Below are 13568 nucleotides of genomic sequence, written 5' to 3' on the forward strand. Positions count from 1 at the left end.
TGTGCTTTGAGTCAGTTCTGTACTTCAGTTCCAAGCTTATTAAATGTTTCATAGAACATAATTTTAAAAAATCTGTATGTACCCAGTTTTACTCAAATGGAGTTTGTGGGTCAAATACATTTATTTGAGGAATCAGTCCAATTTTGTACTCACTTATATTTAATCAGGAGTGAGTATACACACACATTGACTAACGAATATTTTTATTTTATATTAAAAATATTTTGCTCAAAGTATTTTAAAAATTAATACTAATTTCACATTATTTTCTGTTCAAATTTTCTGCAGGTCTACTGTATATTATTGAAACACAGAAAGTTCTTGATCTCAAAATTGATTTGAAGGCTTCATACATTATTATCCCACAGGATGGAATTTTTAGCCCTACGTCAAATCTACTTATTTTGGATCTTGGTCATCTAAAGGTATATAGTAATACTTGTCTTCTATTATGACATTTAAGGTGTTTCCCTGTTTAAAATGTATTTTGTTTTAAAAGTTTGATTTGCTATATTGATTATTAGGTAGCTTCTAGGATTTGAAAATTCTTCCTTTCTAGTAAGTAATGTGAAGATTTATTTAATTAGGTAGTTTCCCTACATTTCTAATAGCAAAATTATCATTTGAAACCTGCAGGTGAGGAGTAAACCTAAAAATTACATTTATAGGGGCGTCTACGTGGCTTAGTCGGTTAAGTGTCCAACTTCAGCTCAGGTCATGATCTCACAGTTGGTGAGTTCGAGCCCCACGTTGGGCTCTGTGCCAACAGATCAGAGCCTGGAGCTGCTTCAGATTCTGTGTCTCCCTCTCTCTCTGCCCCTCCCCTGCTCACACTCTGTCTCTCTTTCTCAAAAATAAATAATAAAACATTTAAAAAAAATTAAAAAAATTATATTTACAGAATTTGAGAGTAGTGCTTTCCTTTTCAATTTAAATTTGCTACTTGACTGAAATATATCAGATGGGAGGGAGTTCTGGAAATAATCAAATACATCTTTATCCTTCTGAAACTTTTTGCATGTATAACTTTAGATATTAATGTTTTAATAGTTCTGTTAAATCTTAATTTGAGAGATGTTCTTCTTGCATTTACCTAAGTCATTTCCCTTTCCATCCAACTGTGTACATTTTTTTCCCACAGTTTTGAATAGAGAATATTTTGTGTGTGTGTGTGTTTCTAGATCTGCATGGTTCTCTATGATACCCATTGGCCACATGTGATTGTTTATGATGAGTAAAATTAAGTAACATAAAAATTAGTTCTTTAGTCATATGAGTCACATTCAAGAATTAAAATAGTCACAAGTGACTTGTGTCTGTTCTGTCAATACAGAGATAATAATGCCATCCTTGTAGAAAGTTCTCTTAGACCACATTACTCTAGATCATTAAATGTAGATTAAATAGCTGTAACAATTTAAACACTCATGAGGGATGGATGATATTGGCATGCTTTCTGGCTACCCAACAAATATATGCCTTTCCTTGATATTGTCCTTTATTCTATGTTTTTACTCTTGAGTTGTTAATTATGTACATGTTTACTGGATTTATATTTATAATAAGCTTTATACACTTAATTATTTATAGTTCACTTTAGTTATGGAATTGTTTCAAGGGTAGTGTGGTATAGTAGAACGAGCAACATCAAGAGTAAGGTGTCTAGTTTTGTGATCTTAGGCAATTTACTTAACCTACCTTTCAGAGATAATCAGTTTTGATAGTCTATGGCACATGAGCTATATAAAATAGAGGTGAAAATGTTAAGGTAAGTACACACACACACACACACACACACATACACATACATATGAATGTATAAGATCTTTATATATGGCAGTAGAGTGATCTTCAGAAGGTTAAGTGAAAAACGTATTGTGTATAGTACGTTAAGAAGGGGGTGGTACAAATATAACTTTGTTGGGGTCATATAAATGGCCAAGTTGGGACTACAGTTCAGTTATTCTAATACTTAATTCTGGATTCTTCTTATAAAAGTATCTAAATATCTGTCATTGTGCCATAGAAACATTTTGTAGGCTACACATGTCTCAATTTGTTTTTAATAAAAAGGCTTCTTGTCAGAACTTAAAAAGTTTTAAATGTTTTATTCTCTAGGATTGGCTCAGTTTTCCTCTGTTAATATATGCAATTGAGAAATATAACTTAATGTGTAAAAATTTACTTTGTACCTGGTCTTTTTGTTAGACATGTCATAGATAAAGACATTTCTATTAGCCTTTTATGTCAACTTATGAATCTTTTATTAAATTTTTATGTTATAGTCTTAAAGATAAAAAATTTGTATTTTCATTTTGAAGTATTTTGCATCATCTAAACTATTAAAATCCACTTCAAGGTGACAAGTAAAAGTCGTTTGGAGTTACCAGATATGAAACAAGGTGGGGCCAGACTTGAAGAGATAATGCATAGAGCTTATGATTCCTTTGATGTTCAGCTTACAAGCATACAGCTGCTTTACAGCACAGTTGGTGAGTATATAATGCATTATTTAGTGATTCATTTGGCTACAACGATTAACTAGGTTTTTAGACAGTTTCTCTGAAGACCTTCATCCCAAATACATCAGAACATTTGTATTTTCGATTTAGAAGTAATAGTAGTTGCGCCTGGGTGGCTCAGTCGGTTGCGTGTCCCACTCTTGATCTCCGTTCGGGTCAAGATCTCATGGTTTGGCAGTTCAAGCCCTGCATCCGACTCTGTACTGCTAGCACAGAGCCTGCTTGGAATTCTCTCTCTCCTCTCTCTCTGCCCCTCCCCTGCTTGCTCGCTCTCTCTCTCTCTCGCTCTCGCTCTCTCTCTCTCTCGCTCTCGCTCTCTCTCTCGCTCTCTCGCTCTCTCTCTCGCTCTCTCGCTCTCTCTCTCGCTCTCTCGCTCTCTCTCTCGCTCTCTCGCTCTCTCTCTCTCTCGCTCTCAAAATAAATAAACATCTAAAAAAAGGTTAAAAAGGTAATAGGGGGCACCTGAGTGGCTCAGTCAGTTGGGAAGCTGACTTCAGCTCAGGTCATGATCTCACAGCTCATGAGTTTGAGCCCCGTGTCAGGCTCTGTGCTCACAGCTCAGAGCCCGGAGCCTGCTTCAGATTCTGTGTCTCCCTGTTTCTCTGCCCCTCACCTGCTCACATTCTGTCTCTCTCTTTCAAACATAAACATTACAAAAAAAAAATTTTTTTAAAGTAATAGTAGATATTGCCTAGGACCAGTATCTCAGGTATCTGGTTTTTATCCCTCAAGAGACATTATTAAAGTCTGGAGACGTTTTGGTGGTCACTGCTGATGAGTAGGTGCGCTACTAGCATCTGGTGAGAGGAGGTCAGGGATGCTACTCCTAAACATCATACTGTGTAGAGGAAAGCCCCCCCCCCCCCCACACACACACTTATTTGGCCCAGATGTCAGTAGTGCTGAGATGGAGAAATCCTTTGGACCAGGTTGGAAAACCTTGGCACATATTTAAAGTGTTTATTTTATACAGAGTAATCACAAGAGGCTGCTCGAGGCCAGAGGCAACCGATCTAGCGCCTCTGACCACCCAGGCCTTAAACAGCCAGATAGAGACTGAGGAGGGTCTTAGGAGGACTGAGGAGGGTATCCTAGGCATACCTTTACTCCGTTCACTCTGATGGACTAATCAGGAGTCTCTGATCCAGATCTAGTTTTAAGATAAAGTCAACAGCCAGAAATTCACTTGTAAAGAACCACTAAAGTAGATAGAGATCCAAGACTAATTTGAGTCCTCTTTCTACAGGGTCATACTGTTGATGATTCCATGGAGTGTTAGGTGTTAGTAAACATTTAGATAATTCAACAGAATTGGGTTGGTGGCTGTTCTAGAGATCTGTATATGTGTGTATATGGTCAAATTTTAATTATCTGAGCTAACTAATAAAAAAGGAAGCAATGAGAACCCAAAATAGTAGTTATTAGAAGTATTGATTTATATAGTATTGGTACATTTTAATTTTTTTTTTTTTTTTAACTAAAACTGCTTTGAGATAATAAACTTGATTTCTGTTTTTGTCAGATTCCAGTTGGTGTAGAAGAAACCCAGAAGTGTAGTGGGTGGCAAATATAAATTGTTTATAGAAAATCCATAAATTTTTCTCAGGGAATAAATTACAGTATTTTGGTATGTTTGCTACATTTTTGTAATTTTTAAAGTCCATGCACCGTACTTAATATTGACATGCTTTTTGAAAAAAAAATTTAAAGTATTCCATTGTTATCTGAAAATTACTGGAATTCCTTGGAATTGTTCTTGATGAGCACTAACTCTTCTTAAATAATCTTTTTTGAGCAAGATATTTTTGACATTGGGGCTACTTTAGGTGATTGTCATAAACTTTCATGGTAAATACTGAATCACATGCTTCTGAATATTTTCTCTGAATTGAGAAGTAAAGAAAATATTTATCTCAATACTGTTGGAATTTAAAAAATTGTAAGAGTTCATTTTGCCACCTTTCTTTACATCTAATAATTCATTGGCTTGTTTTTCCTTGACTGGGAACTTTATTGGACCTAAGGAATGATTAGGTTCAAATGAGGTAACGTAAATGAGGATGCATTGTCACATACATTTCATGTTAGGAGATGTGGATGTAAATTTCAGATTTTATCACACACTAGCCTTTGACCATAAGTAAGTTAATAAATTCCTGTGAATCTGTTTTTTAAAATGGGATGATTAAATATCATTGTGAGAATTAAGTGAAAATTAAAACATTGCCTAGAATAGCTGTTAACAAATCTTGAATAACTGGTAGCTTTTATTGACAGAAAAGAGCTGTGCTTTTCTCTGCCTTTTTCATTATTGCCTTAGAGCCATGTTGTTTTTTGGGTAAAGTAGTCTGGTTGGTGTAGCAACTGTAAATGGATGCACAGATTTGATTAAACTATGTTGTTGGGTTTTTTTGTATTTTGTTTTTAATTTTAGAGCTCGCAAGCTGGGAAGAGGGGCAGAAGGAAGGAGGGAGGGAGGGGGAGGAGAGAGAGAGAAAGGGGCGGGGGAGGGAAGGGAATGTGAATCGCAAGCAGACTCCAAGCACGGAACCTGATGCAGGGCTCGATCCTATGACCCTAGGATCATGACCTGACCAAAAATCAAGAGTCACAGAGTCAACCAACTGAGCCATCTAGGTGCCCCTAAACTATATTGTTGGTTTTTAGTAAGTATTTTCTTCATATTGAAACAGAGTCTTGAAGTAGTAGAAGGAAAATGATGAAAGGGAAAAGAATCGACCTGTTGATTATATGTACTGGGGAGGTGGCTTTAAGGTTGTCTGGATATAGGAAGAATTCCCCATATCATGCAGTGTATGACTACAAAGTATTCATAGTAATTTTAGGTTTAATGTGTTTTTCAAATTATACATGTGCTGAATAAACATGTACTGTTTTCCACAATTAGGTGATAATTGGAAAGAAGCTCGAAAACTTAATGTATCTACACAACATATTTTGATACCTATGCACTTCAATGTGGAACTTGCCAAGGCCATGGTTTTTATGGATATAAGGATGCCCAAGTATGTATTGTCTGTTTTATGTGATTGTAGATTTTCTTAGAAATTCCTTAGCTAAGGAGATACCGTATTTCATTGTTGTTGGGCTTTTTTGGTGGTAAAATGTACATAACATAAATTTTACCTTTTCTAAGTGTATAATTCAGTGGCATTAAGTACATTCACATTGTTGGGTGACCACCACCACCATCCATCTCCAGAACTTTGTCATTTTCCCACACTGCAATTCAGTACTTGTCAAACAATAATGCCCCACTCCGCCATACCCCATCCCATGGCAATCACCATTATATGTTACGTCTCGATAAACTGGCTACTCTGGGTAACTTATATAAATGGAATCATGCAGTATTTGCCCTTTTGTGGCTGAGTTATTGCACATAGCATAGCGTCTTCAAGGTTGATCCATGTTGTAGCATATGTCAGAATTTCATTTAAGGCTGAAAAATACTGTTGTGCATGTATACATATCACATTTATTGGTTCGTCTGTCAATGGACATTTGGGTCATTGTAATGAAGTTTGGCTCTGGTAACAATATTGTTACATTCACAATGCTGTGAAGATTGATAGAGAACTATTTAAGTCCTTGCTGTAATTTTTTTTTTTGTGTATATATCCACAAGTAGAATTGCTGGATCATATGATAATTCTGTTTTTAATTTTTTGAGGAACTGGCCTATGTTTTCCATAGCAGCTATACCATTTTATCTTTCCACCAGCAGTACACAAGGATTCCAATTTCCCCACCTCTTCAGCACTTTTCTTATTTTAAAAATTGTCCTCTGTAGTAGGTATGAAGTAGTATCTAATTATAGTTTTGAGTTGCATTTCTCTAATCATTACTGATTAGGTAATTTTCAGGTATTTCTGGGCAGTTTATACATTTCATTGGAGAAATGTTTATTCAAGTCCTTTGCCCATCTATAATTGGGATTTGTTTTGTTTTTTAAATGCATTCTGTATACTAACTCCTTACTGGAAAGATGATTTGCAAATATTTTCTTTCGTTTTGTGGATTGGCTTGCCTTACGTATCACTCTTTTAAGAGTGTCTTTGCTCAAAAGTTGTAAATATAAAGTCCAATTTTTTTCTAAATTTAAATCCAAGTTAACATATAGTGTAATAATGATTTCAGGAATAGAATTCAGTGATTTATCACTTACATATAACACCCAATGCTAATCCTAACAAGTGTCCTCCTTAATGCCCCTCACCCTTTTATCACTACCCCACCCCCACCACTCAACACCCTACCAGCAACTTTCAGTTTATTTTTTGTATTTAAAGTCTTATGATTTATCTCCCTCTCTGTTTTTATATTATTTTTGCATCCCTTCCCCTGTGTTCATCTGTTTTGTATCTTAAATTCCACATATGAGTGAAATCATTTATTTGTCTTTCTCTTGACTGACTTATTTTGCTTAGCATGATACACTCTAGTTCCATCCATGTTGTTGCAAATGGTAAGATTTCATTCTTTTTGATTGCCAAGTAATACTCCATTGTGTATGTATACCACATCTTTATCCATTCATCAGTCAATGGACATTTGGGCTCTTTCCATACTTTGGCTGTTGTCGAAAGCACTGCTATAAACGTTGGGGTGCACGTGCCCCTTTGAATCAGTACTCCTGTATACTTTGGGTAAATACCTACTAGGGCAGTTGCTGGGTCGTAGGGTAATTCTGTTTTTTTAAAAGTTTTGTGAGAAACCTCCATACCATTTTCCAGAGTGGCTGTGCCAGTTTGCATTCCCACCAGCAGTGCAAAGAGGTTCCTCTTTCTTGGCATCCTCTCCAGCATCTATTGTTTCCTGAGTTGTTAATTTCACCCATTCTGACAGGTGTGAGGTGGGATCTCATTGTGGTTTTGATTTGTATTTCCCTGATGATGAGTGATGTTGAGCATTTTTTCATGTGTTGGTTAGCCATCTGGATGTCTTCTTTGGAAAAGTGTCTATTGATGTCTTTTACCCATTTCTTCACTGGATTACTTATTTTTTGGGTGTCGAGTTTGTAAGTTCTTAATAGGTCTTAGATACTAATCCCTTATCTGATGTGTCATTTGCAAATATCTTCTCCCATTCTGTTCATTGCCTTTTAGTTTTGCTGATTGTTTCCTTAGTCCTGCAGAAACTTTTTATCTTGATGAGGTCCCAATAGTTCATTTTTGCTTTTGTTTCCCTTGCCTCTGGAGACATGGCAAGTAAGAAGTTGCTGTGGCTGAGGTAAAAAGGTTGTTGCCTGTTTTCTCCTCTAAGATTTTGAGGGCTTCCTGTCTTACATTTAGGTCTTACATGCATTTTGAGTTTATTTTTGTGTATGGTGTAAGAAAGTGGTCCAGGTTCATTCTTCTCTATGTCACTGTTCGCTTTTCCCAACACCATTTGCTGATGAGACTATCTTTTTTCTATTGGATATTCTTTCCTGCTTTGTCAAAGATTAGTTGGCCATATGTCTTTGGGTGCATTGCTGGGTTCTCTCTTCTTTTCCAGTGATCTGTGTGCCTGTTCTTGTGTCAGTACCGTACTGTCTCGATGACTACTGCTTTGTAATATAGCTTGAAGTCCGGAATTAATGATGCCTCCAGCTTTGGTTTTCTTTTTCAGGATTGCTTTGGTTTTCTTTTTCAGGATTGCTTTGGTTATTCAGGGTCTTTTCTGGTTCCATATAAGTCTTAGGGTTTTTTTTTTAAGTTCTGTGAAGAATGCTGGTGTTACCTTGATAGGGATTGCATTGAATATGTAGATTGCTTCGGGTAGTACCGATTCGATAAGGTCCCATTTATCTGTTGCCTGTGCTTTTGGTGTTATGTCCAAGAAATTAGTGTGAAATTCAACATCATGAAACTTCTGTATATTTTCTATAAATATTTTATACTTGAAGCTTTCATGTGTAGGTCTTTGATGCACTTGGAGTTTTTTGGCTATGGTATAAGGTATAGACCCAGCTTCTTTCTTTTGCATATCTGATTTGCCCAGTACCATTTATTGAAAAGACTGATCTTTTTCCATTGAATAGTCTTTGTTGAAAAACATTTGAGGGGTGCCTGAGTGGCTCAGTCAGTTAGGCCTCTGACTTTGGCTCAGGTCATGATCTTAACAGTTTGTGAGTTCAAGCTCCACGTCAGGCTCTTTGCTGACAGCTCAGAGCCTGGAGCCTGCTTCGGATTCTGTGTCTCCCTGTCTCTTTGTGCCTTCCTTGCTCGTGCGCGCTCTCTCCCTCTCTCTCTCTCAAAACTAAATACACGTTAAAAAAATTAAAAAAGAAAAATAACCATTTGATGATATATATGAGGATTTATTTCTGGGCTTTCCATTCTGTTTCCTTTGTATTTCTGTCTTTATGCCAGAGCCACACTGTTGTGATTACTGTTAGCTTTGTGGTAAGTTTTGAAATCAGGAGTATGAATCATCCAGCTTTGTTCATTTTCTAGATTATTTTGGCTAATTTAGGCTCCTTTGAGATTCCATATGAATTATAGGGTGGATTTTCTGTTGTTATAAAAGATGTCATTTTGATTTTGATATGGATTGCATTGAATGTGTAGCTGCTTTGAGTAATGACATCTTAAGATATTAAATCTTCCAGTCCATGAACATGAGATGTCTTTCCATTTCTTTGTGTCTTCTATAATTTCTTTCAGCATTTTGGTAGTTGTCAGTGTTTGTCTTTTTCTTCCTTGGTTGTTTATTCTTTTTTGATGGTGTCTAAATGGAATTTTCTTAATATCTTTTTTGGATTATATTTATTGTTACTCTATAGCAATTGATTTTTCTGAGTTGATTTTAATATTCTGCAACTTTGCTGAATTCGTTTATTTCTAACTTTGTGCATGCATGTAACTATTAGGATTTTCTACATGTTCGTTTTTATAATTTTTTTTTAATGTTTATTTTTGACAGAGACAGAACATGAGTGGGGGAGGGGCAGAGAGAGAGGGAGACACAGAATCTGAAGCAGGCTCTGAGCTGTCAGCACAGAGCCTGACACGGGGCTTGAACTCACAGACTGCAAGATCATGACCTGAGCCAAAGTTGGACGCTCAACTGACTGAGCCACCCAGACGCCCCTACATGTTTATTTTTGAACAAAGGCAGTTTTACTCTTTGTTTTCAATTTGGGTGCTTTTTATTTCTTTGTGTTGACTAATTACTCTGGCTAAAATTTCCAGTACTATGTTGAGAAGAAGTGATTTAAGTGGACATCCTTTATCCTGAGCAAAGAGGAAAAGCTTTTGGTCTTTTACCACTGAGTATGTTAGCTATGAGTTTTTTCATATATGACCTTTATTATATTGAAGTAGTTTTTTCTCTTTTTCTTCTATTCCTTATTTGTTTGATGTTTGTATCATGGAAGTGTGTGGAATTTTTTCAAATACTTTTTTTATTTTTTCCTTTATTTTATTAATGTGGTGTATTACAATGATATATTTTCATATGTTGAACCATCCACGCATCCTAGAAATAAAACCTGAGTCATGCTGTATAATCCTCTTAATGTACTGTTGAGTTTTGTTTGCTAGAATTTTGTTGAGGATTTTTGCATCAGTGGTCATAAGGGATATTGGTCTATAGTTTTACTCTGTCTTTGTCTGGATTTGGTATCAGAAAAAGGCTGGCCTAAAAATGAGCTTGGAAGTGTCCCTTTCTCTTTAATTTTTGGAAGAGTTTGAGAAAAATTTGTATTAATTCTTTTAAGTGTTTGCTAGAATTCACTAGTGAAATCTTCTGATCGTGGACATTTCATTATTGGGAGAGTTTTGATTACTGATTGATTCAATCTCCATACTAGTTATAGCTCTCTTTAGGTTTTGTATTTCTTCACAATTTAGGGTTTTGGGGTTTCTGATTTCTTATATTTATTATTTACATGGGATATTTTTTCTGTTCTTTCACTTTTAAGCTAGTGGTGCTCTTGGATCTAAACTGAGTCTCTGGCAGACAGTTGGATCCCATTTTTTAAATCCATTCTTTAAATTTAGATCTTGGATTGAGAAGCTTAAACCATGTACATTTAAAGTAAATATTGATGGGGAAGGACTTTGTCATTTTGAGATTTGCTTCCCGTATATTCTACAACTTTTTTGTTGCTTATTTCCTTTCTTACTGACTTCATTTTCATTTAGTTGACTTTTTTGTTGTGACATGGTTTGATTCCCTTCTGTTTTCCATGTGTGCATATTGTATAGATATTTTATTATTTGTTATTATGGAGATTACATATAGCATCACAAGGTTATAACAATCTATTTAAAATTGATACCAACTTAACTTCGATTGTATACAAAAACTCTACTTGTTCACTGCTCTACCCCTCCCATTTTATGTTACTGATGTCGCGTATTACGTCTTTATATATTGTGTACTTATTAACATAGATTTATAATTATTTTTATGCATTTGTCTTAAATCCCATAGAAAATAAAGAGTGGAGTTGTAATAGATTATAAGTGATACTTGATTTTACATTTATCATATAAATACCTTGATCTTTAATGAGATCTTTATATTTTACTGTTAGCTGAAACTTTGGGCCCAGGATCCTAAGTAGAGAAGTCTGTTGAACTCGACTGGAATGGTTAGCTGATTTAGTCCTCAATAGTTTCAGACTGTAACCAGTCCTTTCACCTGTCTTTCCGCCAGTACTTTTTCCTCTTCCTTGCAAACCTCAGGCGGATCATTTATTTTATAATTTAACTAAAGACACATCTAAAGCCTACCAAACAGTCCCAGGGGAATTGTTACAAGGGAGGCAACAAGAGAATGCTCTTAAAGTAGTGCCCAGGCTTTGTGTCTGAAAGGAAGTATAGGGGGAAAGAGGTAAGTAGTGATAGCCTGGCTTTTTCCTACTGCTGTGGACGTGACTGCTATTACTTACCTGCTCCTGTCGTGTGAAAGAGAGACCCATACACGGGGCGCCTGGGTGGCGCAGTCGGTTAAGCGTCCGACTTCAGCCAGGTCACGATCTCGCGGTCCGTGAGTTCGAGCCCCGCGTCAGGCTCTGGGCTGATGGCTCGGAGCCTGGAGCCTGTTTCCGATTCTGTGTCTCCCTCTCTCTCTGACCCTCCCCCGTTCATGCTCTGTCTCTCTCTGTCCCAAAAATAAATAAAAAACGTTGAAAAAAAAATTAAAAAAAAAAGAAAGAGAGACCCATACTCTTCTTTGTTGCTTTTTAAAATATAATGACTCTGTCTGCTAGCAAACATTGTGTAGCGTACTGAATCTTGTTCTCTTTGACTTCTGCTAGGAAATCAAACTACAGTCTGAGAGTCTTAAGGCAGAGGGATGTCAATAATTGGCTTAAGAAAGACAGAAGGAACAAAAGCCATTCTATACATTGTGGATTTTTCTAATCCAACACTAGGTGTAGTCTGATATTAGATACGAGGCTTAGGTTCTCTAGTTCTTGCCCAGATGTCCCACAGCCTATTTATTGTTTAATATATCTTGTAAAGTTTGTCAGTATGTGGTAAAAAAACAAAGATGTATGTGATTTTCTGTTGTAAACATGAGTTTGAATTGATTCCTTTTTAGCTTAGTTGAAATATTTTTTTTTAAGTATGGTTGAATCTAGAAAGTTAGGGAGTACCAGGAAAAAGAAGTTGATATTATGCTGAGGAACTTGCGTTGGGTTGCTCTATCAGTATATGATCAGGAAGAATTAATGTCCTGTAATGCAGGGAATATGTAGAGCATAGAAACAATCGAAATAACCAATTAAAACCTATATCTGGGGCACCTGAGCAGCTCAGTCGGTTAAGTTTTAGATTGAGTTTTGGCTCAGGTCATGATCTCAGGGTTCATGAGATCGAGCCCCATGTTGGGCTCCATGCTCAGTGCTGGATCCTGCTTGGGATTCTCTCTCCCCCCCTCTCTCTGCCCCTCCTCCCACTCATGCGGGCACATGCGTTGTCTCTCCTAAAAATAAATAAACTTAAAGAAAAAAAGATAGGTAAAGGAAATGCAAGATCATGAGAGATCAGTCGCATGTAACAGTTGCAAATTGTTTCTGTAAAGGCAAAGATAGTAAATATTTTAGGCTTGAATTCCATATTGTTAGTCATAACTATTCACCTCTGCTGTTTTAGGGTGAACATGGCCGTAAACCATACGTAATGAATGGGCACGGGTGTGTTCCAGTCAGTAATACTTAATTTATCAAAATAAGCAGCAGGCTGAGTTAACCCCTGGCCATCTTTTACCAGTTTCCAGTCCAGTGCATTGTAGTCAAACATGACCAGTACAAGGGAAAAGATACTGGGAAGGTCATTTGAACGAGTATTCTAATGATACTAAAATTGCTATAGGTTAGGATCAGAGAAGGACAGCTACAATAATAAGAGGCAGAAACTAAATGATTTAGAAAGAACAAATCTGAGAAGCATTTGATTTTAATTTAGTAAGCTGGAGCAGTCTGAAGTGAATATGATAAAACCCTGGAACTGTAAAAGTATTAGGCAGCATCCTTTGAAATTTGATCTTAAAACATTTAAGGCAAATAAAAAGGAAGTCCTCTACTATTTAGTACATAGTATTTTGGTGCCCCCATTTTCAGCTTGTACACCTGGTATATATAAAGAAATTGAAAAGTTGAGTTATAATAATGAGACAGATTTATAATGGTTACCTAAGTTAAACTAGAATATATGGAACTAATTACAAATATTTCAGCTATTAAAGTAAAAGAAAGCTTCTAATTTTCTCAGGAAATGCAGATATGTTTTTAAACTGATAACCTTAGCAGCCATGCGTATGAATTGAAAAAGTTAAGTTTTAGAAAAGATAGAGGGATAAAAATGGTGAATAAAAACTTACTCTCGTTTTGATAAGTCTCATTTTATTTTTTTAATTTTTTTTAAATGTTTATTTTTGAGAGAGAGACCGAGCATGAGTGGGGGAGGGGCAGAGAGAAAGGGAGACACAGAATCCAAAGCAGGCTCCAGGCTCCGAGGTGTCAGCACAGAGTCCGACGCGGGGCTCGAGCTCATGAACTGTGAGACCATGACCTGAGCCGAAGTC

General features: G+C 36.3%; 1 protein-coding gene across 1 annotated transcript in view; it reads left to right on the forward strand.

Moving 5' to 3' along the window:
* VPS13A (vacuolar protein sorting 13 homolog A) overlaps positions 1 to 13568 on the forward strand; it is a 252942-nt gene that overhangs the window by 63145 nt on the left and 176229 nt on the right. Inside the window, exons 20-22 of the mRNA XM_053907998.1 lie at positions 289 to 425; positions 2360 to 2492; positions 5431 to 5548. Of these exons, the coding sequence (XP_053763973.1) occupies positions 289 to 425; positions 2360 to 2492; positions 5431 to 5548 (388 nt within the window). The remainder of the gene's footprint in view (positions 1 to 288; positions 426 to 2359; positions 2493 to 5430; positions 5549 to 13568) is intronic.

The sequence above is a fragment of the Panthera pardus genome, unplaced genomic scaffold, assembly GCF_024362965.1.
Source record: "Panthera pardus isolate Hobbes unplaced genomic scaffold, ASM2436296v1 HiC_scaffold_20, whole genome shotgun sequence".
NCBI classification, from domain to species: domain Eukaryota; kingdom Metazoa; phylum Chordata; class Mammalia; order Carnivora; family Felidae; genus Panthera; species Panthera pardus.